The 26,750-nt window shown below is 46.7% G+C and overlaps 2 protein-coding genes across 6 annotated transcripts in view; both read left to right on the plus strand.

Moving 5' to 3' along the window:
- Positions 1–3,492, plus strand: part of C2cd3 (C2 domain containing 3 centriole elongation regulator) — a 135,827-nt gene extending 132,335 nt beyond the window's left edge. For all 3 annotated transcript variants that reach the window (XM_076846648.2, XM_076846650.2, XM_076846649.2), the window contains one exon: positions 2,695–3,492. In XM_076846648.2, coding sequence (XP_076702763.2) covers positions 2,695–2,835 — 141 coding nt within the window. In that variant the 3' untranslated portion in view covers positions 2,836–3,492. The remainder of the gene's footprint in view (positions 1–2,694) is intronic.
- Positions 3,493–7,401: 3,909 nt separating this feature from the next.
- Positions 7,402–20,690, plus strand: Ucp3 (uncoupling protein 3). 3 transcript variants are annotated; one of them, XM_076846654.2, is made up of 7 exons: positions 7,402–7,519; positions 12,942–13,245; positions 13,966–14,167; positions 14,442–14,642; positions 15,584–15,685; positions 16,078–16,258; positions 18,842–20,690. In XM_076846654.2, the coding sequence occupies exons 2-7, from the start codon at positions 13,120–13,122 to the stop codon at positions 18,954–18,956; spliced, it is 927 nt and encodes a 308-aa protein (XP_076702769.1). In that variant the 5' UTR covers positions 7,402–7,519; positions 12,942–13,119; the 3' UTR covers positions 18,957–20,690. The 3 variants fall into 3 exon arrangements, with proteins under 3 accessions (XP_076702769.1, XP_076702767.1, XP_076702770.1); XM_076846652.2 differs by having other exon boundaries at positions 12,958–13,245; XM_076846655.2 differs by having other exon boundaries at positions 13,026–13,245.
- The last annotated feature ends 6,060 nt before the right edge of the window (positions 20,691–26,750 follow it).

Consider the following 26,750-nt stretch of genomic DNA (forward strand, 5'->3'; position numbering starts at 1 on the left):
TCAATTCTCAGCACCACATATAAATAAATGAAATAAGGTCTATCAAAACTAGAAAAAATTTTTTAAAAAATGCCTTCCAGACATTTGACCTCACGTATGACACCCACTGTCTAGACTTCAAGGGCCTGAAGCCCCTGCAGTTCTGACAGTCCTGCCTCCCCCGGAAGGCTGATGGCTCCTGCAAAGCACACACTGTACTGACCATTTTCTTGTGACCCCCACTTCCAGGAGTAGTGTAGGAGTATTTCAGAGGAACAATTAGTACATTTGGGGGCATCCCTGCTCTGAGCAGCTTCCCTTATGCCCAGTTCCTCCAGGGTTTATGTTTTTGGTTAGCAACCCTGATGAAGGATCCTTTGCTTCTAATGAAGATGTTTTTAACCCTTTTAAGGTCAACAAAAGCCAAAGGTGGATGAATGTGTGTTCCCTCTTTCCACACCCTTGCCCTGCCCTGTACACAAAGCCAAGTCCTTTCCCTATCCTGTACCCGGGCCTGGGCAGTGGAGATAAGGCCCTCTAAGTCACTGAGTTAGGTGTGGGAGCTGGAAGGTTGGCTGAATCAGCCACACTGGATTCAGCCCCAGGGCAGATAAGGCCTAGCCAGCAGCTACAGGCTGCACTCATGCTCTCCCCTGTGAGCTCATGCCCACCCCAGCTCTTTTGAAGCCCTATCTGTCTTTGATGCCAGCTCTATGTAAAGCCTCCATGGACCTTCCCAGCTATTATTAATCACTCCTTTCTAAGTGCTCTAAGCTTTAAGCCTCATCTCTTTGACTGTTGGGTAGGTCTATATCTGTCTCCCCTCTAGCTTTCCTGTCCATGAGGACAGGAACCATGGCTGCCAATTTCCCATAAGCATTGACCAGATTGAGTTGATCTGAGGCTCCTGAAAGGCTTGATGAATCACCAACAGAGGTCTCTTATGCATGAACTGAGATAGTTGACCCTTGGGGCCATAGAAAGAAAGACCCATCTAAGTCTCTCCAAAATGGAGAATGCTTCTATTCTGGCAGATGGGGAAACAAGGTCTGATTTTAGGATTTGAGATAGAGGACCAAGATTTTAGGACTTTTCTCATCTACCTCATAAACATCTGCCAAGCTCCCTTTTGCTGTAGCAGAGAAAGAAATAGAGCGTAAGGAATAGCTGATGACCCAGAGGACTGGATGGGACTTACATTACCTCTAAACCCCCAATAGATCAGGAAACACTCTCTTTGTATCTTGGGAGTGGAGGGGTGTACAGAAACACACAGTGCTGTGGAGACCCTGAGAGGGTCTGGTTTAACCAAAGACCTGGTGCATGGTAGAACAACCTCCACTGGTTCTAGAAAGAATGAGATGTTTACTGCAAGAGGCAGCCTCCTCTCCACCCGCTGTAAGTCTCTGGTCACCACAGCTTGGTCCTACCCATTCACTGGCCTAGCAGCTGCCAAGCTACCATCTTGAAGGTCAATTTTCCACCCATAAAAAGGGGCAGGTAACCTTGAGGGCTCCTGCCAGTCCAGAATTCTAACCACTAAGGAAGTGCATACAAACAGAGCAATAGACTCCCTTTATATCGTTCTGGCTGCTATCCTAATTCTTTGGTGGATCTCTGTGTCTCCTAGAGCTCAATTAACTCTGAGCTCTGGAGGCAGGATATGACTTCTGTTCATTTCTGGCTCCCTTTCACAATTGACATTAAAAAGGATAAATGAAAAAAGGATTACTGAATGTTACTGGTCCTGGAAGCAACTCTAGCTAGGCCTCAGTTTCCTATTAGCAGAAGGTGGGGGAGGGGTGGCTGTAATCTCAAGGGTCTCAAGCTGCTGACTCGGTGCCTGGGGAGAGTGCAGTGTGCCCTCAGTGCTCTAGCAGCTTGGGAAGACCTTAGCGCATGGGATTTGGGACAGGGAAGAGATCTATCCATAGGGCATGCAGCATGCTATAAAGTCAGCCAGATTAGCCTGAGGGGCTGCTCCCAACTCCTTTTAGCACTGCCTCTTCCCAAACTGGCCTTCACCTCTTCCCCAGGACGCTGCTCTCAGTCAGATGCCTCAGGTGGCTTTGCTGTATAGTTTTGAGCATCTTTAGCACAGGAGCCTGACAGAGTATAGAAGAGAAGTGGGACGGGGAAGGTTGAATGAATAAATGAGTGAGTCAGAGAGGAGTTCAGAGGACCACAGTGCCATTACCCAGGCAAGCACTCAAAGGCAGAACAAGTGATGCCCAGAACGAGTGGGTATGTGCTTCATGGTACCTGGCAGCTCCAGGAACTCAAAGGGCCAAACAAAGAATGTATTATTCACCAACATCTCCACAGGAGCTGGGTGTAGTCCCAGGGTCTCTTGTGGCACAGTCCCAACTCCAGTCTATGACTTATCTAGAATCTTGCAGCAAAAAAAGGGATGAATCTTCAAACCTCTAGAGAGGATAGCCCCCTCCTTCCCCAGAGATACAGAAGAGTCTGAGCCAGGTTCCTCAACTCAGCCGTGCTACTCAGAGCAGTAGGATTCCTCTGCACTGTGATTTCATCATTAATGACTCAGGGAGAATGATGGGCCCGCCTCATAGAGCTGAAGTGAGGATTAAACAAGGTGTGTAAAGGGCTTTGTAAACCAGTCAGCTTTACCTAAGTGTTAGCCGAAGGACCAAAACATTAGGAACCAAAGTCATGTCCTCAGTGCTAACTTACTGGCTTCTTCCTCTCCAGGACAAGAGTGAAGCCACCAGGGGAGCCCTCTCCCAGAGGCCTTGTCGCCCCAGACCTAACTCGATCCCTCCCAACCTGCCTGAGGAAGAAACCCGCAGGATTGCTCGGATATTCTCTTCCCAGTTCTCCCAGAAAGACTGATACAGCCTGAGAGATGAAGGGAAGGAGCCACTTGCCGCCCTCCCTCAGCCTTGTCCACTTTGCAAGAGGTACCAGGTCTGTTTCCCCTGGGGCTGGCTCAGCCCTGAAACTACCACCAGCCTAGTCCGTGGACTTATTCTAGAGGAGTGTTCCAAACCAGCCCCGCGTCCACCTTTTAGTACTCCAATTTCTTCCTCTGTGGTGAAGCGAAGACTAGAAACAAAATGGATTCCAGCACCTGAGTAGCCCACTCATCTTTTGACCAAGGGACCCAAGAGGCATCTTCAATGGAGAAACTCCTCCTAGTGTCCTCCTGCTGTCTGCTGACCTGAGCCCACCTCTATGGAATAGGATAGGCCATTTTTGCCTTAAAGATTGGAGCCTGGGGAGGGATGTTTAGTTTGTATGCATCACATGTAACTGAGGAAATCTTAGGGCCAGCTCCAGTTCATTTGCTTGGGAATAAGGGTATTTTATAGAAATAAATTATTTTTATGCTGTATTGAATTAATAATAGGAAAGGAAGGGGAAATCACCTCCTTTAAACTGTTTATCTGATTGTCTGAAATTCTAACCATGCTTTTAACTTATTGTTTTTACCCAGATCTGAGGTCATTGTTCCCACTTTGTTTGAATAAAATCATTTTGATGTTTGTATTCATGAACAAGTGTTTCTTGGGTTGGTAATTGCAATGGGGTGCTAGGAATTCATTTGTGCTATAACTACAGAAAGAAAGCTTGACAGCCATTCAGTTCCCCCTGAGAAGCTCATCCAGAACAGGGGACCATGGTCACCATGAGACTTCTAAGCTCCCCCAAATATCAGACTGGTCCAGATTAGAGTGACATCAGTATTTCCTTTACTGGTTCTTCTCCCCTCTTCCCACACACCCACCACCCCCTATTTCTTTTGCTTTGCTGGTTCTTAAAATCTGTCAGTAAAGTGGGAGGGTCTCCTGGAACATGACCCAGAGAACATGATCTCTGGGTTAGGCAGCTTGGACAGACCACAGCCAGTTGAGCAGCTACTGTAGACAAGTCTCTGTGGGAGGATAGGAAGGGGCACAGCGTGTACAGTATGGCTGAGCCACAAGGCTGGGAGGGGATTTCCATGGAGGGCCCCGCTCTTCACCCCCAAGCTCATGTCATTTCACTCCAGTCCTCGGAACAACCCTATAACCTACATATTTTGATGCCCCTTCTAAAGTGAAGCCCAACAAAGTTTTGCCTCTGTTTATGTAGCTAGGAAGTGAATCACCACATAAGATAACCCCAGAAGTGTTACAAGGCTCAGTGACCAAAACAGGGTACAGTCAGTAAGTTCTCTGAATTCGGGGAACCTGGGGGTGGAGGAAGAAAGCATAGAGGCTACAGCAGGCAGGGAAGGCTTCCTAGAAGAGGCAGGTCTAGGGTGAGCCCAGAGAATTGGTCAGGCCATGGACAGCTGCAGAGAACCAAGAAGGCACTTTAGGCCCTGAGCAACTGGAGACAAAGGAGAGCAGTCTGGCTCTGCTGTGCCTCCAGGCTCATCTGTAAAGCACAGATACTGTAAGAACCCTGGCTTCATGGGGTTGTGGTGAAGATCACATGAGACGACATTTTGTAAAAGTGCTTGGCCTGCAGTTGGCACAAGTTAGAAGTTTAGGAAATGTCAACTTCACCCCTGCTTCTGAAGCTCCTGGAGCCAACTAGTAGGAACAAGCTCACCAATAACTGAGGAGCAGAGCACAGCAGGCTGGGCCACAGAGGGTGCAAATGAGGCAGGAGCCTGGGGTGGCAGCTGGGCTCTCTTTGCTGCCCTGGGCCTGGCCTGCCCCACCGCTGTTTATCCTGCCTCCGTGAGCTTCAGCTTACCAGTGTGCCCCCTCCCCAGTGCCATAGAAGCTGATCTCCCTCCCATGCCAGCCCAAAGATTCCAAGGTCCAGGGCTTCACCTCCCTTGGGGCACAAGAAACCTCCAGAGTCTAAGGGGTAAAGCTTCAGGTAAAGTATTCCTTCCAAATCCTGCTCCTGTAAATAACCTGATAAGTCAAGTGAGGATAAGGCCACGGGAGGACATGGGCCACTCCTGCCCAGGCTGAGAGTAGCCTCGGTGAACACAGAAACACCCTATGCGACTGAGACCCACCTTTTACGCTCACAGAACATGTTATTTACCAATATCTCATCCCCAGGAGTTGGATACATTTCCCAGTGATAGCTCCTTGAGGCAACATGACTTGGAGTCAGGCAGCATGGATTCTGGATACATTTGTCCCCACCAACAGAACCAACTAGAGTCTCGCCGACTTGCTTTTAAGAACCTCATCCACAGACACCTAAAAATAGGTGTTTCTGATCATTCAGAGGCTGATTATATCCCAGCCCAAAGCAGCCAACCTTGGAACTTCTAGCAAGGGCTGGACTCTGGATACAAGGAGCCCAGGTAGACAGACCTGCCCTCAGGAATCTTCCAGGCCAGAGTAAGCCGAGCCCTCCCTCCCTCTCTCTCAGTTTCTCCAGAGCCTGCTGCTCCCTTGTTTGATTCCAACTTGTCTCCCTGTCATGTGTCCTCTCATTCCCCACCACCTCTAGGCTAGAGTTTCCAGGCAGAGCTCACTCAGAACCTATTTCCCTCAGCCCGCCCAATCTCAGCAGTCCCAGCAGCCCCTTCCCTTATACCACTGAAGCACCTGCCTGTTCTGCTGTCATTAAGGGTGGAGACAGATCCAAGGAAAAGGACAGGTGCAGCCCAAGCTTTGCATTAACCTTCTGACCACCTGCCCATTGATCATGGCTCTGTGCCCAAGGCCAGAAATGGCTTCTGCCTGCTCCTCAGCCCCACCTAGTTAACTCCTTCTCCTTCCCTGCATTCTCCCTCTCCTCCCCTCCCATCATTTCTTCTCCGTGTCTCCCTCCTCTCCTCCCTCTGTCATCTGAGGCCCAAGTTCAGCTAATGCCCAATCCTTATTCTTAGTGTCTATGGGAGGAGTCCACAGTAACTACTGTAAGAACCCTTCCCTCCCTGCCCCAGCTCCCTCTGTCCCCAGCCAGTCCATGCTGAAGCTTCCAAGTGTCACAAAGAACAAGGGTCACAGTGGATAGGCCCAAAACATTACAGTCTACAGACTGAGGTCAGGCCTTACTTTCTTGTACTAGCCATAGATCTTTTTTTTTTTTCTTTTTTTTTTTAAGAGAGAGTGAGAGAGGGGAGAGAGAGAGAGAGAGAGAGAGAGAGAGAGAGAGAGAGAGAGAACTTTTTTTAATATTTATTTTTTTTAGTTCTCGGCGGACACAACATCTCTGTTTGTATGTGGTGCTGAGGATCGAACCCGGGCCGCACGTATGCCAGGCGAGCGCGCCACCGCCTGAGCCACATCCCCAGCCCTAGCCATAGATCTTGATGAGTCATTGTCCTCCCTGAGACTTGGTTTTCTCCTCTATAAAATAAGCATTAAAATATGAGGATCTTGGGATTGGGATGTAACTCCTTGCAAGTATAAGGCCTTGGTTCAGTCTCCTGCATGGTTTAAAACAGTTGGGCACCATGCTGTGCACCTATAGTCCCAGCTACTGGAGAGGCTGAGACAAGAGGATAGCTTGAGCTCAGGAATTCAAGACCAGCCTTGAACTGGACACCATAACATGGCCCCATATTAAAAAAAGAGTCCTCAGTAATCAAAAATAATGAAGTATTGATATACACTACAGCATGAGTGAGCTTTGAAAACACTCCTATGCTAAGTGAAGGAAGCCAATCACAAAGGAGCACATCCTGTACGATTCTACTTATGTGAAATGTCAAGGACAGGAAAACTATAATGACCGAAAGTAGGTTAATAGCTGCCTGGAGCTGGGGAAGGGGGAAGGGATGTGACTGCTGAGGTGAACAAAAGTTTTTTTGAGAGATGATGGAAATGTTCTAAAATAGATTGTGGCTATGGTTGCACAACTCTGTGCTAAAAACCATTTGAAGAATGGTTTTTAGAAGAAATTAATTGCATACTATGTAAATTATATTCCAATAAATCTGTTGTTTTTTTTTTAAATTATGTGTTAATGTGAGGGAATTTTATACCTTTATTTATTTATTTTTTATGTGGTGCTGAGGATCAAACCCAGTGCCTCACACATGCCAGGCAAGTGCTCTTCCACTCAGCTACAGCTCCAGGCCTAAATCTGTTATTTTAAAAAAATTGGACTCCTAATAGTACCTACCTCACAGCAGTAGCAAACAGTAGAAATAATGTGTATAAAATATCTAGCACATAGTTGGCACCAAGATATGATGGCTTCGTTGCTAATATTAAGAGGAGGCCCTGAGAGCCCTGCCAGTCTATTTGAGGGGAACTTGATGTTTAGACTCTCAAAGGTGACACCCCATATACACCTGTCACTGAGGTAGCTCTTTCACAACTTGAAGGAATGAAAGAGCCCCAAGTCAAGGGAGCTAAACCAGACCTGGAACTCCCTGACCCCCTCCCCTGCCTGCCCCTCTCCAGCCCGCCTCTAGTCAAGTGATCAGACTGTCAACCAACCTCTCTGGATTAGGTTTCAGGTCAGCTGGTGTATAAGACCTGTGCCAAGCCAGAAGCAGCAGAACAACAGTGAATGGCCAGGAGGAGCCATCGGATTCCTCCTACCACCCCCTGGGATGGAGCCCTAGGGATCTACTGAGCTGCCCCTGCCCTGGCTGGGCTTACAGGTAAGACAAATTCCCCTCTCCCACTTACCCCTGTCCCTCCCCTTCTGCCTGTTCTCCTTTCCATGGAGGTTTTCAGAGGCAGCTAGGAACCATGATAAACTGAGAGAAATTCAGTCCAGGCCCCACCTTGTTAAGAGGAGGGAACTGCAGCCCCGGGGAAGTCCTCAAACTCCACACCAGAACCGTAGACCCGTGCCACTCACCCAGGACTCACCCTCACCCTGCTGGCTGCCTCTGGTGGAATTATGAAAATCCCCACAGATATGAAATGACTTTCTCAGAACTTTGGCTCCAAATCTCCATGATTCCCCTGAGCATAAAGCCCTCTCCCCCCATAGGGTACTGGGGCCCTTTTCCTGAGTAGTGATGATAATGATGAGGCCCAGGCTAAGTCACCTGTCAGAGGTTTATGGAGCCCATGCTCACTGCTCAAATGGCTTCCTCAGTGGGGATGCTGTGGAGGATTTGTCAGGGACTGTGGGGCTGGAGAGGCAATATGGATGGACATCTTAGAAAGGGGTCCTCTGCCCCCTGCTTCAGAGCTACCAGGGGAAAATCTGTGTATATTGCAGATTCCTGGGTCTCACCTGAGACCTGAATCAGGACCTCTAGGGCCTAGGACTGAGAATCTGCTGTGTAAACAAGTGGTTCAAGGGATCCTGAGCTTCCCCTGAAGTCTAAGACCCTGGGAGGATCAAGAGGCACTGGTTGTGTGACAGGCCTAGGTGCCAATCTCAGCTCTATCACTTCAGCTAAAGCCTTCAAAGCAGGGCTACCTTATAATAGTACCTGTACACTTTATAAAGGGATCGAATTAATGTCTACAAAACCCTCAGCACAGTTCCGGGTGCAGGAAGCACTCAGCAAAGTTCAAAGGGCCCTTCAGGTAGGACATCCCATCCTCATGTTCCCCAAGAAAGCTTCAGGAACAAGGATTCTAATCTTGACTTCCTCTTCCAGACAGCAGCAAAGGTCTGCTGGTTTCCAGAACTCTTCAAGGAATAGTTCAGGAGGGTGGAGAGCTGGTGGAAAGAGGTCAGGGACCCCTGGCCTCAAGGCAGCCCCTACCTTTCCCTGCCATTGTCGCCTCCCCCACCCACTCACATGTGGCTTTTGTTTTCTTCTCAGTACTGGGGATTGAATTTAAAGGGACTCTACCACTAAAATACATCCCTAGCCCTTTATATATATATATATTTTTTTTTTTTTTTTTTTTTTTGAGAGAGAGAGAGAGAGAATATCACCAGGCTGGCCTTGAGTTGGCTGTTCTCTTGCCTCAGCCTGCCAAGTTGCTGGGATTACGGGCACGCACCACTGTGCCACTGTGCACATGTGGCTTTTGACCTGAGTCTGTGCCCATCCATTCTGTTTCCTGTGGATGGCTCAGGACTGCCCTGGATGTTGCTCCAGCTTCACCCCTGGATGTTGCTCTTGACCAAGTTCAGATTTTAGCTCATCTTGCTAGCAACATTCCAACAACCTCCTCACTGGTGCCTGAGCCTCCCTTCCACCCATTCTTGACAGCTGCACCAGCATCCTCTAACACAGGTCTGACAGTGTCATTCCCTCCCTGAGAATCACCAGCCATTCCCTGCTGCCCACTAGATTAACTCAGGCTTTTGAAGCCCTCTTCTATCCATCCCCAGGGGCATCTCTGATCTCATTTGCCCTTTCCTCACTTCAGCACGTGGGCTCAAACTCCTGGTTTCTCTGAGTGCCTTCAGAAGCACTTAATGGTATAGAGAAGTAGACAAGTAGATCCTGCACCTGTTGGTGGAGCACCCCTTCTCAAGAAAGTGTGGGGTGCCAGGCATGCTGGCACCTGAAATCCAGCAACTAGGAGGCTGAGGCAAAAGAATTAGAAGTTCAAAGCCAACTTGAACAACATAGATCCTGCCTCAAAAAAATACAAAGGTCTGGGGCTAAAGCTCCCCTGGGTTCAGTACCCACTACCAAAATAAATAAATAAATAAAAGTGTGGGATCAGGGGTCAGAGTCAGCTGGAGACAAAATGGATTCAGAAAGGAAGACATGCCTGATGGCCAGGGGAGAGTAGGCTCCCCAGAGAGATAGGCCCAGCCTCAGCAGGAGACAAAACCCATGAAGTGCCCTCTGCAGGTCCTGACCCAGCACAGACCCTCCACATCAAATGGCCTTGGGCAGAGGATGTCCTGAACTTACACACCCCTGATGGGAATCCCACCTCTGTTCACTGTGTGGCACCAGGCAGGCAGGTCAGTTTGAAATATGAAAGTAGAACAAAAACAATGTGTAGTGTTCTTTTATTAGCACCTGAATGGTTCCCAAATGTTTTATAGAAAGGATACTTAGCCAGCAGGAGACAATAGAGAACACAGCCCCCAAGGGCCTCCCCTACTCTGAGAGTCAGCCTCAGATTCATGATGCCAAGGCCCCTACAGCCCAGCTCACTTCTGAAGAGAAGAGGGCAGGGGAAATGCCAGGGCTCGTCGGGGAAAGAGGCCACCAGGATGCCATAGAGAGAGCCAGCTGCTCCCACAGTACATTCCAGTCCCAGCCTCCCTGCTGGGAAGGAGCCCAGGGGCCTGGCTGGCTTTCTATAGGGCACAGGGCAGTGAGGAAGGCACAGGCAGAGAGTATTTCTTCCAGCATGCCTACAATACTGTCTCCTCAGCCAAGTTCACCCTGAGTGTCCCTGTGTCACCCCACAAAGCCCTTCCTGGGCTCTTCTTGGGTGGCAAATCAGGCATCAGGAAGACAGAATTAGGGGTGAGCCCAGGAGAGGCTAAGGCCTGACTGTCCCACCACACAGATCTCAGCTGCGCTGGCCCATTCTCTTCTCTGCCAACTGGGGCAATGGGGTGCTCAATGACCTTCCTCACCAGGCTCCATGTCTGACACTGCCATTCTCACAGGTTATTTTGCACATCATTCAGTAACTGCAGAGGGCTTTAAATGCCTTAAGAAAAGACAAGAAGCACTCTACCACATGCACAGGTGCATAATTCCCCTCATAGTTTAGCACCCCTCAAAATGCACACAATCAGGGCTGGGGGTTGTGGCTTAGTGGCAGAGTGCTCACCTAGCATGCATGAGGCACTAGGTTCGATCCTCAGCACCACATAAATGCAAAATAAAGATATAGTGCTCCCCTAAAACTAAAAAATAAATATTAAAAAATGCATATGATCATTGTAAATTGGACTCATCAGTGAGATTTATATCCCAATTTTAAAAGCTTAAAAAATAAAAATGTAAGTGCAAATCCATACTGGGAAGAATCAAATAAAAGCATCCTTTCTTCAGGGAAAGACTTCTTAAAGCCACACTATTGCAGGTTTCTAGATGGGGATCCAGTAGCTAGTGAGTCCCAGCCTCAGCCCATACCCCCCTCCTTTACTCTCTTTAAGTAACTCTATACCTGTTCACCTTCCTTATGAGAATGGGAACTCCTTGAGGGCAAGGGCCAAACCCAATTTATTCCATGTCTTTTTTTTTTTTTTTTTTTTCCCCGCTATTGCCTAGCATGGTGGCCAAGAAATATCTGATCTGGGTTCTGGGTCAGGGTATAGCTCAGTGGTAGAGCTCTTGCCTAGCATGTACAAACCCTGCATTTCATCCCCAACACAGCAAAATGTTTTTTTCATGAAATTGTCATTTATATATTAGTATGAATTAGCAGATCATTTCCTTCCAAAGAACAGGCTTTTCAGGGACTGGGGTTGTAGCTCAGTGGTAGAGCACTTGTCTGGCATGTGTGAGGCACTGGGTTCGAGCCTTTGCATCACATAAAAATAAATAAAACAAGAGTATTGTGTCTATCTAAAACTAAAAAAAAAATTTAAAATATTAAAATAAAAAGGCTTTTCCAAAGAGAGGTGTAGCAAGCATTAGTTCATGGAGCCTGAATGGAATGTGTGGCTTGAGGAGGCAACAGAGAGAAGAAGGTTGTAGATGGCAGTCCTGAAAGAAGGCTTAAGAGTCACTAGCTTAACCCCTATTTGGGGTGGGGGAGAGGGTACCAAGTATTGAACTCAGGGACACTCAATCACTGAGCCACATCCCCGCCCTATTTTATATTTAGAGACAGAGTCTCACTGAGTTGCTTAGGGCCTCACTAAATTGCTGAGGCTGGCTTTGAATTTTCAATCCTCCTACCTCAGCCTCTGGAGCCACTGGGATTAAAGGCTTATCCTCTGTCTTTGGGCACCCAATTCACTACAGATGGCTGGGGTAATCCATATTTCCATTTGCCCAAGAGTGGTTAAATGTGTACCTAAGATCATGTCACTCATTAGTAAGTCTTGAAGACAGGACCAGACCCCAAATTTTCTGGTCACAGGCCCAGAATTCTGTTGCCCTGTAGGGAAGGTGTGCACACTCTGCCCACTTCACAATTCTGTGGAACTGGCTCTGGCTCCAGGCGTGGGGTCACTAAAGGTTCAGGACCTCAGCACATCAGCAGTGTGTGTGAGTTAGGGTGCTCGTGGGCATGACCTGCCAAGAGACAGCATCCTCACCAAAGACCTGATTGTACAAATATTCAGATTACAAGAACACAGGACTGCCTATGATGGTGTGCCAGTTTCTCAGTGTCACCAAGGCTAGACATAGACCTTCATATGCAAAAGTGCCCTTGTTAACCACTGGTAATAGGGTGCAGACACAAGTGCTCACCAGTGTCAGCATATATGTACATGAACTAGAGGTGTACATGGGCTCTAGCAGGACAAGAGGAGACAGCACATTCCCTTGGTTCAAGATTGATCCTCCCCTGTCTGAGATGCTCCTCAGTGGAATAAGGAAAAAGGGGGCATGTGCCAAGCCAGACAGAGCAGCTGGGACTGCCACAAACATTCACGGAAGGCGCTGCATTAGCCCATCTCCCTCAGAGCTGACTGCAGGATGCAGCAGCTAATCAGTCAGGGCCCACTCTTCCCCCAGCTCCACCAACAGCATCAGTACAGGAATCCATCAGTGTTAGGAAGGAATGTCTCTAGTCACAGAAAGGGAACCACAACTGAAAAGAGTTTTATTTACTTTATGTATGAGTATATTAAGGCATCCTTGTGTAAAAGATATCTTCATCCAAAATGAATAACAGTTTCATTCAGTCATGAGGAGTGTTGGCTCCAGTTGTTAGGGAGAGAAAGATCTCAAGTGGTGAGACACCTCAGGGAGCAGGATCACCAAACAGCCTGTCATAGGAAGCAGCTGCATGCTGGGGAGAACAGGGTGTGTGTGGAGTCAGAGCCAGGCCTGGTCCCTGCCAGAGCCTGTTTCCTCATCCATACAATGAAGATATCACCACCAGCCTGCTCCCTGGGGCTGAGGGGATAGGGTGAGGATTGCAAGATATGAAAGATGGGAAAGTGACCTGTTTTTATAGGCTAAACTCAGACAACTTAAGTGTGGCAATGCCCAGGCTTCTCACTTTCTAAAGCTCCTTCCGGCTGCAGGGTACCTGGAGATGGGGCAGGGTCAGGCAACCCCGGCTCCATCCACCTCCCCTGGCCTCCTCCTGCAGCCTTCTCCCTGCACTAAAGCCCAGAGCTACCAATTGACCTCTCTCTTTGGACATCACTGGGCTCTGGAGGGACAGGGCCAATCTTACTGAGAGGATGGTTGGACTGAAGCCTTCAGAAGTGCCTCCCACCACTGCTGTGAAGTGCCTGGGGGCAGGCACTGCAGCCTGTTTCGCAGACCTCCTCACCTTTCCACTGGATACAGCCAAGGTCCGCCTACAGGTAGGTACCCTTTGGCCCAAGGGTAATTGTTCACATCAAAGGAAGGGTTAGTCACCGTCCACAGCACCTTGGCAATCTGTCAACACACACTTCCTCGCTCAGGACAGGGGAGGAGTGGGGACTACACTCATTAACACTCAGGACAAAAAAAAAAAAAAAAAAAGTCTAAATGCCTTGGCATGATGTGGCAGGTTCCTTCCCTGATTTGTAAACCAAAATGTGTGAGGTAAAATTAAGGCATTAACTGTGACCTTGGGCAAGCCATTAACCATTTATAAAATGAGGAAAACAGTCCAGGTGGATGCCTATAATCCTAGCCACTCAGGAAGCTGAGGCAGGAGTATCCTAAGTTCAAAGCCAGCCTCAGCAACTTTGCAAGGCCCTGTTTCAAAGTTAAAAATTTTAAAAGGCTGAAGATGAAGCTCAGTGGTAAAGCACCCCTGGGTAAACCAGTACCAAAAAAAAAATTAATAGATTAATTAATTAATTAGTTTATTAAAATGTGAAAAATATCTGCCCCTCTGATTTTTCTGAGGCTCAAATGTCACACCCCTCCTTTGTGAACCGTAAAATGCTGCACAAACCTCAGTTCTTTTCACTGTGAGGTGATGGTCATGCTTGTCCTCAAGCATGAGGACAAGCAGGTCCTGCCCAGGCGGGGCTTCTGTGCACACAGCACTTTCTGGTCCAACTACTCAGGTCCCCATGGTTGTCCCTCAGATCCAGGGAGAGAACCCCGCGGCGCAGAGCGTGCAGTACCGCGGCGTGCTGGGCACCATCCTGACCATGGTGCGCACCGAGGGCCCCAGAAGTCCTTACAACGGGCTGGTGGCCGGCCTGCACCGTCAGATGAGCTTCGCCTCCATCCGCATTGGCCTCTATGACTCTGTCAAGCAGTTCTACACCCCCAAAGGAGCGGACAGTGAGTGTCCGCTACCCCGTGGACGCCAAGGGTCATGCCAGGCGCAGCTCGCACGTGGGTCAGCACACCCGGCCAGGCCAGAGCAGAGGCAGAGCCCGGCCTAGGGAAACTGGTAACAGATGCGGGAAAGGAGGCTCTGACGTGACAGGGACACAAGAACTCCAGTCCTTCCATGGAGGAAGAGGGCCAGCAGCACAGGGCGACCCCGGGAGAGCGGGCTGGGGAGAGGGATCTTCAGCGCGCAGCTCTGGCCCACTCCCTCTGCTCTCCCCAGGTTCCAACATTGCCATCAGGATTCTGGCGGGCTGCACCACGGGGGCCATGGCAGTGACTTGTGCCCAGCCCACCGATGTGGTAAAGGTCCGATTTCAGGCCAGCGTGCGCCTGGGGCCCGGGAGCCACAGAAAATACAGCGGAACTATGGATGCCTACAGAACCATCGCCAGGGAGGAAGGGTTCAGGGGCCTGTGGAAAGGTAGGCTCCCGGGGACAGGGGACCCAGCATGGCATATTCCACTAACTCCATATGAATATCCCTAACAAAGAAACCTCCCACACTTGCCTCAGATTCTGTTCAATTTACCAATCCTTCACCTTCTGTCAGGGAGCTAGAAATGAATGTGACACGTCCTCGCAGTCTACTCCTCAAATAAGATGTACCAGGTGCCCTGCCAGAGGTGGGAGAGACCAGGCTGGCTCCAGAGGGCTTCAAAGACTGAGCAGGCTCCAAGCCTGTGGAGATGGAAGGGCAGGGCCTCCTGCAGGACACAGAGCAAAACCAGGCAATGGAGGAGCCCTATTGAGAGGAGTGGGGTGCAGTGAGACCCAGAGAGGAGGGGACTTCCTTGGAACAAAGACTTGACTGTTCCTATATATCTACCCCAGTGCCACCTGGACAAATGCTAGACTCTCTCCCATATCTGGGCCAGATGTGTGAATCCTTACAGAAGAAACAGTTGCCTGTGTCGTTTAAGGGTAGGGTGCCTGGGTCACAGTACTGGCTTGCACTCCATTTCTGGGTGCCCCTCCATTGCCAAGCCTGACCGCCCCCCACCCCAGTGAAACTACTCTTCTAGAGTCCTATCAATGATAAATTCTGTCACGGTCCCAAGAACCCAGATTTGCTCTTCCAAATATGACTTCTTTTTCTGGCTACACCTGGTGTCAGGGGGTGCGTTTTAATTTTGACAACTATTGGAGATTATCCTCCAAAACACAAATGGGCCCCTCTGTTTTCTTTCTCTAAGGAAGATCTGAGAGTTGTTAACTCTAGAAAGAAGATCTGCTTGGATTGGTGTTTGTTGTGGGGAGGTCCTCCTAGCTGAGATCATGGCAATGGGGCACCACTGTGGTCCTACAGCCAGGACATCCAATTCCCCACTCCCCATTCAACAGCTCCTGCTACCTTCTTCACAGGAACTTGGCCCAACATCACAAGGAATGCCATTGTCAACTGTGCTGAGATGGTGACTTATGACATCATCAAGGAGAAACTTGTGGACTCTCGCCTGCTCACTGGTGAGGCCCTGGAGTTGGCATCACCCACAGGCAACTGAGCTTTAAAAGGAGCAGAGAGAAGAGCAATGCCCAGTTCAGGACTTTGACAAGTAGGAAAGAGGCCTGGGCCACAGGCCAGAGCCCTGGCTCCAGGCACCATCTCTTACTGTGTGTTTGAAAAAAGGTTTCTCACCTTGACTTTCATTTCCTCCAAAAGAGTATTGGGCTGGGTGACCTTATTAACCAGGGACACCCATTTCTGATTTGCTAGGACTTAATGAGAGATCAGACCTGGTACTATGAAAGAGAGAGACAATACTTTCCTGTGCTCAAGGAGTCAAAGTTGAATCACAGATGATGAATGCACGTGGTGCACTCACTCCTTGATATTTGCTCTTCCTCCCCTTCTACAGACAACTTCCCCTGCCACTTTGTCTCTGCCTTTGGAGCTGGCTTCTGTGCCACAGTGGTGGCCTCCCCAGTGGATGTGGTGAAGACGCGGTATATGAACTCACCCCCAGGCCAGTACCGCAGCCCGCTGGACTGTATGCTAAAGCTGGTGGTCCACGAGGGATCCACAGCCTTCTACAAGGGGTAAACCTCCCCCCTGCCTCCAGCACCCCCTCCCAGAGAAGTCAGTCTTCCTTGTTGTCTAACGTGCCTGCCAGTCTATCAGGAGATGCAGTGAACAGAACAGATGTCAATGCCACAAAGGAGAAGTGTCAAGAATTATGGGAGTTAAGGGCTAGAGCTGTAGCTCAGTGGTGGAGCACTTGCCCAGCACATCTGAGGCACTGGGTTCAATCCTAAACCCCACATAAAAAAAAAGTAAAGGCATTGTGTCCACATACAACTTTAATTTTTTTTTTTAATTATGGGAGTTTAAAAAAAAAAGTGAACTAAACCTGATTTGGAGAGTTAGGGAAGCCTTTTTGAGAAAAAGGAGTATAAAGATAGGTTAAAATATTAGAGGAAGAGGTGGTTTGTAATTCCAAAACCTTTCGGCAGCTTGTCACCCTGACTGCTCATCCCCACACTCGTGTCAGCAGAGGCGCCATACTCACTGTGCCAACACTCACGTTTCTGTGCCTTTGCATTTACTGTTCCCTCGGTGAGGAATGCCTTTCCCTCACCATCTGAATGCTCTTACTCCTAGCCATCATTTTAGACTAATTCAAATGTCCCCACCCCCATAACATTCTCATGTATAAGTTTTCCTTTCTCCCTGAAAACTTTGGCATTAACATTATGATTCCATCTTCATCACCTCCTGCCTTGTAGTGGAGTGTTTGCAAGGTTAAATTACTCCTTACACTGGAGTGCAAGGTCCTTAGAGCTAAGGACCAGTGACCTATCTGTCTTTCATCTCCCAGAGTTCCTGGCACAAAGCAAATGTTCAATAATGTGATTTTAACCATCATCCTGATAGCTAAGCCCCCTACATTGTCTCAACAACCCCCTAACTGTGTAGCAGACCCACACTAACCGAGGAAGAAAGTATGTCTCAGAAAAGTAACTTGTCGGAGAGCAAAAGTTAAAATGGCAGAGCCCTGGCTCAAACCCAGTCTGCCCGACACCACACCCAGCATGCTGTTGTGTCTCCCAGTGGTAGCTCTTAGCTAGGCCCTCTCACCTCCACCACTGAAGCCATCAGCAGATAGTTAGTTTAGACCCAAACAGCAAACAGAAGCCACTGGAGGGTGTCAGTTGTGGGAGAGTGTTCTGCTAAGTGCCCCTTTTGTAAAACCTTAAGTGATAGCCACTTGTCTCAGTTTATTCTTCCACTTGCCAAAAATTTATTGAACATCTTGTGTGTACCAGGCCCTGTGCTATGCGTCCCTCAAAGAGCAGCAAACAAGTAGGTGACATTAGTCAATGCTTACAACAACCGTATAGGGTAAATACTGTGATTTTCCTCATTTCCTTCTCAGAACTGGAGATTGAACCCCAGGGATGCTTTGCTACTTAGCTACAGCCCCCTCCCCAGTCCTTTTTAACTTTTTTTTTTTTGAAACAAGGGCTTGCTAAATTGCCAAGACTGGCCTTGAACTTGTAATCCTCCTATCGTAGCCTTCCAAGTAACTGGGATTATTTTTCTTATTTTAAAGAAAAACAGGCTCAGAAAAATTAAGTCATCTTGTCCAAGTTTGTAGAGCCAGAAAATGGTGGAGCCTGACTCAAGTTCACATATATTGCCACAATGCTACAGTCCCCATGAGGATCTAGGATCCTCATGTGGTTAAGGTACCCAGGCTGAGAGTGACAAGCAACCAGCCAGAAAGCAAGAGAGTAGGGGACAGTCCAAACAGAGCAAGCAACATGGACAAAGGCAGGGGAGTGAGGAGGCCCAGCATCATCAGGAGACTCTAACTGGCTGAGTCTGGGAGCAGCAAAAAGGCCTGGGGTGGGGCTGGGGATGTGGCTCAAGCCTGGCATGCATGCGGCCTGGCATGCGTGCAGCCCGGGTTCGATCCTCAGCACCACATACAAAGATGTTGTGTCCGCTGAGAACAAAAATACACATTAAAAAAAAAAAAAAGGCTTGGGGTGGGAGTGGACACTATGGGAGAGAGGCTGAGAAGAGGGCAGGGGCCAGCTGTCGGCTGCCCCCTGAGCCCATGGGGCACAGTTGAGGTGGGGACTGTCTCCCCTCTGCCACCACAGCACAGGCAGGCTCTCTGGAGCTGGGCTCAGTTTGGTGCCCTGCAGGCCTCACCTGCACTGCCCCAGCTTCTCACTGTCCTGGTGGGGCCCTCCTCAGGGGCAAGAGATCAGGGTATAAATGAGCCCAGGAACCCCCAGCAGCAGGGTGGAGTCAGGTCACATGGCTCATTTGAACCTTATATCTGGTATTTACTAGCTGTATGGCTTTGGTTGAGGCCTCCCCTGGGCTGCAGTTTCTAAAACAGAAACCTGATGACAAACATAGTAACCATACAGAATTGTTGTGAGAATCCAGTGCCTGACATGGTAACCTGGCTCAAAATGTTAGTTTTCTTTCTTCTCCTGACTCTGGGTCCTGCCTGAAGCCTCTCAGCAGAGAAGAAAAAAATGGAATGGATCTCAAAAAATGCTTGAGACAACAGTCAAGGTCCTTTGGCACAACTCGGTGCCAGTGAGGACACAGGAGATCTCGTAGCCCCCTCCCCCTAATGCCGTGGTTCTTTTTTTCATCAGATTCACCCCCTCCTTCTTGCGTTTGGGATCCTGGAATGTGATGATGTTTGTAACCTATGAGCAGCTGAAACGGGCCTTGATGAAAGTCCAGATGTTGCGGGAATCTCCATTTTGAGCAAGACAAGAAGGCTACTTGGTACTTACCTTGCATGAGCCAGTTAAGGATGGAATAAAGCAGTGGACCCAGGCCCACAGGGATCCAGGCCCACACATGTTTACAGAACTGCGTACTCGTTGCTGATTCAAGAAACAGAACTGAAAGAAGAGGAAGGATTTTGGTCTTCAGTGCTTCGTCTAAAAACACCCTTGTTTTGCACTGACTTAATGGAAAATAAATTATATTAATTTTTGAAACCCATTAGGTTGGATGCCTAATATTTAGGCGAGAGTAAACAGATCTTCTGGATAAAAGGGAAGTTTGCACACTTGCATACCCAGATAAATTGGATTAGATGATGACTTATAACAGAAAGGCCACCAGAGTGGGAAGGAGTACACATGAAAGTCAGCTGAGGAGCCTCGAGGGACACCACCGACGCAACCCAAAGCTGAGACTGCAGCCTCCACAGTCACACAGGGGTCACCTGCCTACTGATCCTAATGAGTCCACCAAGGAGAATCCACTGGGATTCCAAGAAATGTGAGAAACAGAAGGGAAAACTCAAACCTGTGCCACAGGAGCCCCGCAGGGCCAACCTGAGGCTGAGGCCTGGAAATCTGTCCTCCCAGAGGTCACAGGAGAATCAAGAGGGTGCCTCAGTCCACTTCCTGTAAAATTGGTAATAATTTCTTCCCCGCCCACCTCACCGGGGTGTTAGGAAGAGCAGTGAGAATGAAGCTGGGCACAAATCCACTTTATAAAAGCAAAAGCTCCTACAGGCCTAAGTATGAGGACAATGCCTTGAGAAAGATTTTTTTGGAAAAGAGAGGAACTGTCAAGAAGTTTTTGAAAAACACAGTTGTCTAGTGGTAAGACCAGAAGAACCTGGGCTGCAAGTGACAGTGGATGATGGGAGCCCCACTCCCCTGCACCCCTGCTCCCTGGCCCCGCTGTGAGGCACCTTGAAGGGAGTGGGGCTTGGGGAGAAGAGAGCCTGGCCTAGAGCCTGAAGCAGCTGGATTCAGAGTCTTTGGGAAATTAGTGTGATTCAGTGAAGGAATTCTGACCTTCAGTGTAGGAATAAGAACAGCCGCTTTTCTGCCTTCTCTTTCTCGGATAGAATTTTCTCCCTTCAGGGTTTTTATTTGTCAGGGTGGAGCCAGATCTAACTCTGTCACTGTCCCTTTGACTGCAGGCAAGTTGATCTACCTTCTAGGGGTTTGGCTCCTCCATCTGCAAAAGGCGAAGTCAAGCTGCCTGACCTATTTTCAAGCTTAAGACTGAACATCTTTCAATCTGATAATGGGGACCCACGGAGCCAGTGGCCATTCTTGTTTCTCAGGAGCATGATGTGGCTCTAGGACAGTCAGAAGAGGGTCTGGATCTTACCACACCCACCTTATTAACAATTACTCTCAGGGAATCCTTGCCCCTCAGAGTCCTCCTAGATAAGCTGATGACAGTCCCTAGCTCACTAGCATGTGGTGGGGGTTGATCTAGAACACCCTGCAATACAGGAGGTCTCCTGTGTCATTTCTTCCTCTCCTGACCTGACTCATCCACATCAGGAAAAAGTGAATCTCCATCCTGCCTCAGCACTTCCTGACATTAAATTGTAACTTGAGATCATCTACATATACAAACTGAATAGCTCAAACAAAAGGGAAAGAAAGAAATTATTTTGATTTAATGTCTGATTTAACCTTTAAATAAAACTTCCACTTACAAGTTTCTTTCTTTTGACTTAAATGATGTGTGCAAATCATTCTTAAATTCCTAATCTCCATTTGTAACTTTCTAGGAACCAGGAACATGTCTTCCATGAATTTCTATAGGGCAATATTTGGTGGGGTAGGTACCTGGGATTGAATTCAGGGGCACTCGACCACTGAGCCACATCTCCAGCCCTATTTTGTATTTTATTTAGAGACAGGGTCTCACTGAGTTGCTTAGCACCTCACTTTTGCTGAGGCTAGTTTTGAACTCGGAATCTTCGTGCCTCAGCCTCTGGAACCACTGGGATTACTGGCGTGTGCCACTGTGCCTGGATCTATATACCAATATTAATACATCATTTATTCAGGTGATATTATAGTGAGAGGGGAGGGAGGAAGATAAATTCTAAGAGATTGTTTTTTTTTTTTGGGTACTGGGAATTGAGCCCAGGAGAGCTTTACCACTAAACTACATCCCCTGCCCTTTTCATTTTGAGAGTCTGTCTCACTAAGTTGCTTAGGGCTTTGCTAATTTGTTGAGGTTGGCCTGGAACTTGCCATCTTCCTACCTCAGCCTCCTGAATCACCGGGATTACAGTCATGAGATATGTGATTGGGATCAGGAATCTAGTGACCTCTAAGTCCTGTCTTTTGAAGAAAGGAAAACAAGATTGATAAGGTTTGAGGCTTCATGAACAAAGTATTAGATTTCTGTCCCTACCTCTTAAAGGTGGAAGTTGAACCAGATAACCCAAAGCTCTTTAATTCTGTGATTGTAAGAACTAAATTTCTTCCATGCTACAGCATATATGCCCATTCTAGTCCTGATCTCAGTTCCAGGAAACCACGAATGTGAACTCATGAGAAGATCAGTTTACCAGCTGAGGCTTACCCCGGAAGGCTGACTCCTGGTCTCTGTGCACCTGTTCCCCCCACACTCCCCCAAATCATAGATGCCACTTCCAACCAAGTCGTTCAAAAAAAGTCTGCTTTTCCTGGAATTCTTCTAGTACATCATGCAAAAATTAGATAGTTTGAGCCCAGACTCAGTTACATCAGAAATCATGTAAGTAATGGTGATATTTTGATTTATCTTCAATTTAATTTAATTATTTGTACTAGGAATTGAACCCAGGGCACTCTACCACTGAGTTATATCCCCAGACCTTTTTATTTTGAGACAGGGTTTTGCTAATTTTGCTTAGGGCCTTGATAAGTTGCTAAGACTGGCTTTGAATTTGCCATCCTCCTGCCTCAGCCTACCGAGTCACTGGGATTACAGGCATGTGCTACCACATGTGGTATTAAAGAATATTTTATTGAAGCCAGGCACAGTGACACACACCTGTAGAACCAGCTACTTAGAAGGTTGAGGCAGAAGGATCACCACCTCAAAAATAATTTTACAAAGGCTAGGATGTAGTGATAGAGCGTCCCTGGGTTCAATGCCTATTACTGCAAAACAAACAAAACAAAATATTTTATTAAAGAGAAATTAATATTAAGTAAGGAAATACAATTGTATTTCTGTAGACCACTTAATTTGTGTCAGGGCACTTTGAAAATGGCAGAGTGCTATACAAATGCAATGTGTATACATCCTAAGTGGCCCTTTACATTAGGTGCAGAAGTGAACAAGGCCTCTCCTGTCTTCCAGGAGCTCATCAGGGTGGAGGATGCTGAGCAGGAAAGACAAACCACAAACCACCAATTACCACAGAATGGTAAAAGCTACAAATGAAGGTACATATTAAGCACCCAGGAGAGGGTGCTCAGATGAGGGACACTGAGCCTGATTTAAGAGGCCAGAAGCTTCTTGGGGGAAGACCTGAAGGACAAATAGAAGTTACCCAGGCAAAGGAAGGTGGATGAGAGTCACTCTAGGCAGAGAAGGGCTCATGCAGAAGCCCAGAAACAAGACAAGAACAGGGCAGCCTTGAGGTTGCCAGCTGTTGGTGTGGCTGGGTTGCAGACTTGCAGGGGTGTAGTGAGAAAGATGGAAATGAGGAAAGTAGAGGACACATGTAATGGACTGAATTTGTTTCCCCAAATTCATATATCAAATCCCTACCCACTCAGGTGATGGTGTTTGGAGGTAGGGCCTTTAGGAGGTAATTTGATTTCGATGAGGTCATGAGGGTGGGATTCCCCAACACAGGGTTAGTGTCCTTGTAAGAAGAGGAAGAGAGACCCAGAGATCACTCTTTCTCCTCACCGTGTGAGGACACAGGAAGAAGGCAAGCTAAGAAGAGACCCACCCACACACACCAGAAACCCAACTGCGGAACCTTGACCTTAGACTTCTCAGTCTCCAGAGCTGTTAAGACAACCAGTGTATGGCAGTTTGTAATGGTAGCTTTGTGATCTAATATGCCAACACTAGGGAAATTTAGTGTCTGGGAAATTGGATTGTTTAAGTAGGGAATAATGAGCTGCAGAACAGAGAAGGAATTAGAGGAGTGCACTCTGGTCCTAGTTGGATAAGATTGTTGTTGAAATCAAGGCAAGAGTCTTTGAAGTGGCAGTTGAGTGGATAGAATAGTCATAAATCAATGGTACTTGGTAAGATTCTATCTGGAAGGAGTAGGAGAGAGAAGTGCTGCTAACACGTGTAAAATAACATACAAATATTCAGTTAACTTTTAAAATTATGTTAAAATACACATAATAAAATCTACCATCTTGCTGGGCATGGTGCCACACATTTGTAAACCCAGAAACTTGGGAGACTGAGGCAGGAAGATCACAAGTTTGAGACCAGCCTTAGCAACTTGGCAAGATTCTGTCTCAAAATAAAAAAAATTAAAAAAGACTGGAGAGCTGGGGTTTTGGCTCAGTGATAGAGTGCTTGCCTATCACCTGTGAGGCACTGGGTTCAATCCTCAGCACCACATTTTAAAAAATAAAAATAAGCAAAATAAAGGTATTGTGTCCATCTACAACTAATAAAGATATTTTTAAAAAGGCGGGGGTAGTTAGGGATGTGGCTCAGTGGTTAAGTGCCCCTGGGCATTCAATCCCTGGTACCACAAACAAACAAACAAATAACAAAAAAAAAAAAAAAAAAACTTACTATCTTTTCTATTTTAAAAGATACAGTTTTTTGCTGTTGGTAAAATAGTTCATATTGTTCTAAAACCATCACCACCATCCCTCTCCAGAACTCTTGAAACCCTGCAACTCTGTTGAACTTGACTACTCCAAATATCTCATATAGGTGGAATCATGGAGTATTTGTCTTTTGCTTCACTTACCATAACGTTCTCAAGATCCATTCATTCGTTCTCATGTCCATTATCTGTGCACACCATGTTTTTTTTTCCTTTTAAATTTATTTATTTACGTATTTATTTTATAGTAGAATGTATTTTGATATATAGTACACAAATGGAGCACAACTTCTCATTCCTCTGATTGTTCATGGCTCAGGGTCACTCCACTAGTGTAATCATACGTGTATATAGGGTAATAAAGTCTGTCCCTTTCTACCATCCTTCCCATCCCCACAACCCCACCCCTCCCCTGACTCCCCTTACACAAACCAAAGTTTCTTCATTCTTCCCTACCCGCCCCATCCCCCCTCACTATGGATCAGCATCTGCTTATCAGAGAAAACATCCGGCTTTTGGTTTTTAGGAATTGGCTTATTTCTCTTAGCATGACATTCTCTATTTCCATCCATTTATCTGCACATGCCATAATTTCATTATTCTTTAAGGCTGAGTAATATGCAAAACCATGTTTTGTTTATCCACTCATCTGCCAATGAACACTTGAGTGCTTTCTTCTTTTGATTATTGTGAATAACACTGCTATGAACATAGGTGTACAAATATTATTAGACCACGATGCAAAGAAAAGACCACTGACTCCAATTAAAATCAAATTAAAGCAAGCTTATATTTTGACTGGCCGGGCTGCTCTCCCAACAAAAGCTGTGGGAGCCAAAGACAGCCCCACAGCTTTCTTGCAGCTCAGCTTGATAGCCCAGAAAGTTACACAAAAGGGGGGTTACAGATAACAAAACTCTGAAAAGCATAACACAAAGGCTAGTTTATATTTTTGCTGACCCCGACATCAGAATTTATGAAGGTCATTAGAGCCTCAGAGAGGGTTGTTATCTGGTCAGGGAAAGCCAGGCATGGGTGAATTCAGGCACAGGCAGGCATTCCAAGCAAGTTCAGAATTTGCAGTCATTTATATTAAAGCTGAAATTAGCTTTTATGTCTTTGTGGTAAGATGGCTCCCAATTTTAAGAGGGAATCAGACCGGGTCTATCAATATCTCTTCAAGACAATGCTTTCCATTATTTTAGTTATATAACTGATAAGAAACTGCTTGATCTTATGGTAATTCTATTTTTGATTTCTTTGAGGATTTACCATACTATGTTCCGTAGCAGCTGTCATTTTATATTCCCACCAGCAGTACACAGGGCTCCATTTCTCCAGTTCCTCCATATTTTAGCCAACACTCATCTTGTTTGCTGTTTTAATTTGGTACTGGGGATTGAACCCAGGGGTGCTCTTCTGCTGAGCCACATCCCAGCTCCCCCCCCCCAAAAAAAAAAAAAAAAACCCTGAGACAAGATCTCACTAAGTTGCTAGGGACTTGTTAAGTTGGTGAGGTTGGCCTTGAACTTATGATCCTCCTGCCTTAGACTCCCAAGTAACTAGGATTACAGGCATGAGGCACCACCAAGGCTGGTTTTGTGTGTGTGTGTGTGTGTGTGTGTGTGTGTGTGCTGTTTTAATATATAGCTATCCTAATGGGCATGAGGTGGTATTTCATGGTGATTTTGATTTGCATTTCCTTAATTACTGATATATTAGCTTCTCCTCATTGTAACAAAATAACTAGAATATATAGAAATATAATAAATATAAAATATAAGAAGGAGAGATTTATTTTGGCTTGACAGTTCAGAAGTTTCAGTCTGTTGTCACTTGGGCTCTTAGTTTTGGGGCCTGTGGCAAGGCAGGACCTCATGGCAGAAGCACTTGGAAGAGAAAATTGCTCACCTCATGGTGCCAGGAAGTAGAAAGGGAGTTGGGGAGAGAGGGAGGGAGGAGCCAGATATACTCTTCAAGGGCACGCCCCCAATGACCTAACTTCCTTTCACTTGGGCCCAAACTTCTCCAGAAGTTTCCACCACTCCCAGTAGCATCACCAGTTGGAGCCAAGTCTTCAACACATGAGACTTTGGGAGACACTCCAGATCCAAACTATAACAATTAATGATGTTGAGTGCCTCTTCATACTTCAGGCTATTTGCATATTTTCTGTGGAGAAATGTCTATTTAAAAGTTTGACCATTTTTTAATGAAAATAAGAATTAAAGAACTACAATTTCCTGCAACTTGAATGAGTCTTCCACATATAATATTAAGTGAAAATATGAAATAGTACATTCTATGTAATTTCACTCGTATGACATTTAAGAACAGGAAAAACAAATATTCATTGTTAAAAATCAGAATGATGGTTATTCTTTGAGTGAACAGTGACTGAGAGAGGACATAAAAGATCATTTTGAGGATGTTATAATAATTCTCCATGCTTGTTCTTGTTATATTTGCTTCATAAATTTTTTTTTAATTATGGAAACTTATTAATATGCTTAGGAAACCAGTAAAATTCTTCCTAAATATTACCTAAATTTATTTATTTATTTATTTGGGGGGGTGCTGGGGATTGAACCCAGGGCCTTGTGCAAGTGAGGCAAGCACTCTACCAATTGAGCTATATCCCTAGCCCCCTCATAAAAGTCTATCATGCTATACATTTATAATATGTTCACTGTTATACTTCATAAAAAGTTTATTTTAAAAGTACACAACTTGAAGAAGAGACCAATAGTGATTTTCAAGGGGTGTGTGTGTGTGTGTGTGTGTGTGTGTCTGACACTGCCCTAGGCTAAGGGAACAAGCAGTCCACAGGCTTTTATGTGGGAATGAGCTTGTCATGTTCAAAGAATAGAAAGAACATAACATAGTTGCATAGCCAGAAGCCCATGTGGTTGGAGTGATGTGAATGAAGAGGTACAGTGAGATCATTCATTTATTCATTCATGAAATATGTGAGAGATGTGCCA

The sequence above is a fragment of the Callospermophilus lateralis genome, chromosome 2, assembly GCF_048772815.1.
Source record: "Callospermophilus lateralis isolate mCalLat2 chromosome 2, mCalLat2.hap1, whole genome shotgun sequence".
Lineage (NCBI taxonomy): Eukaryota > Metazoa > Chordata > Mammalia > Rodentia > Sciuridae > Callospermophilus > Callospermophilus lateralis.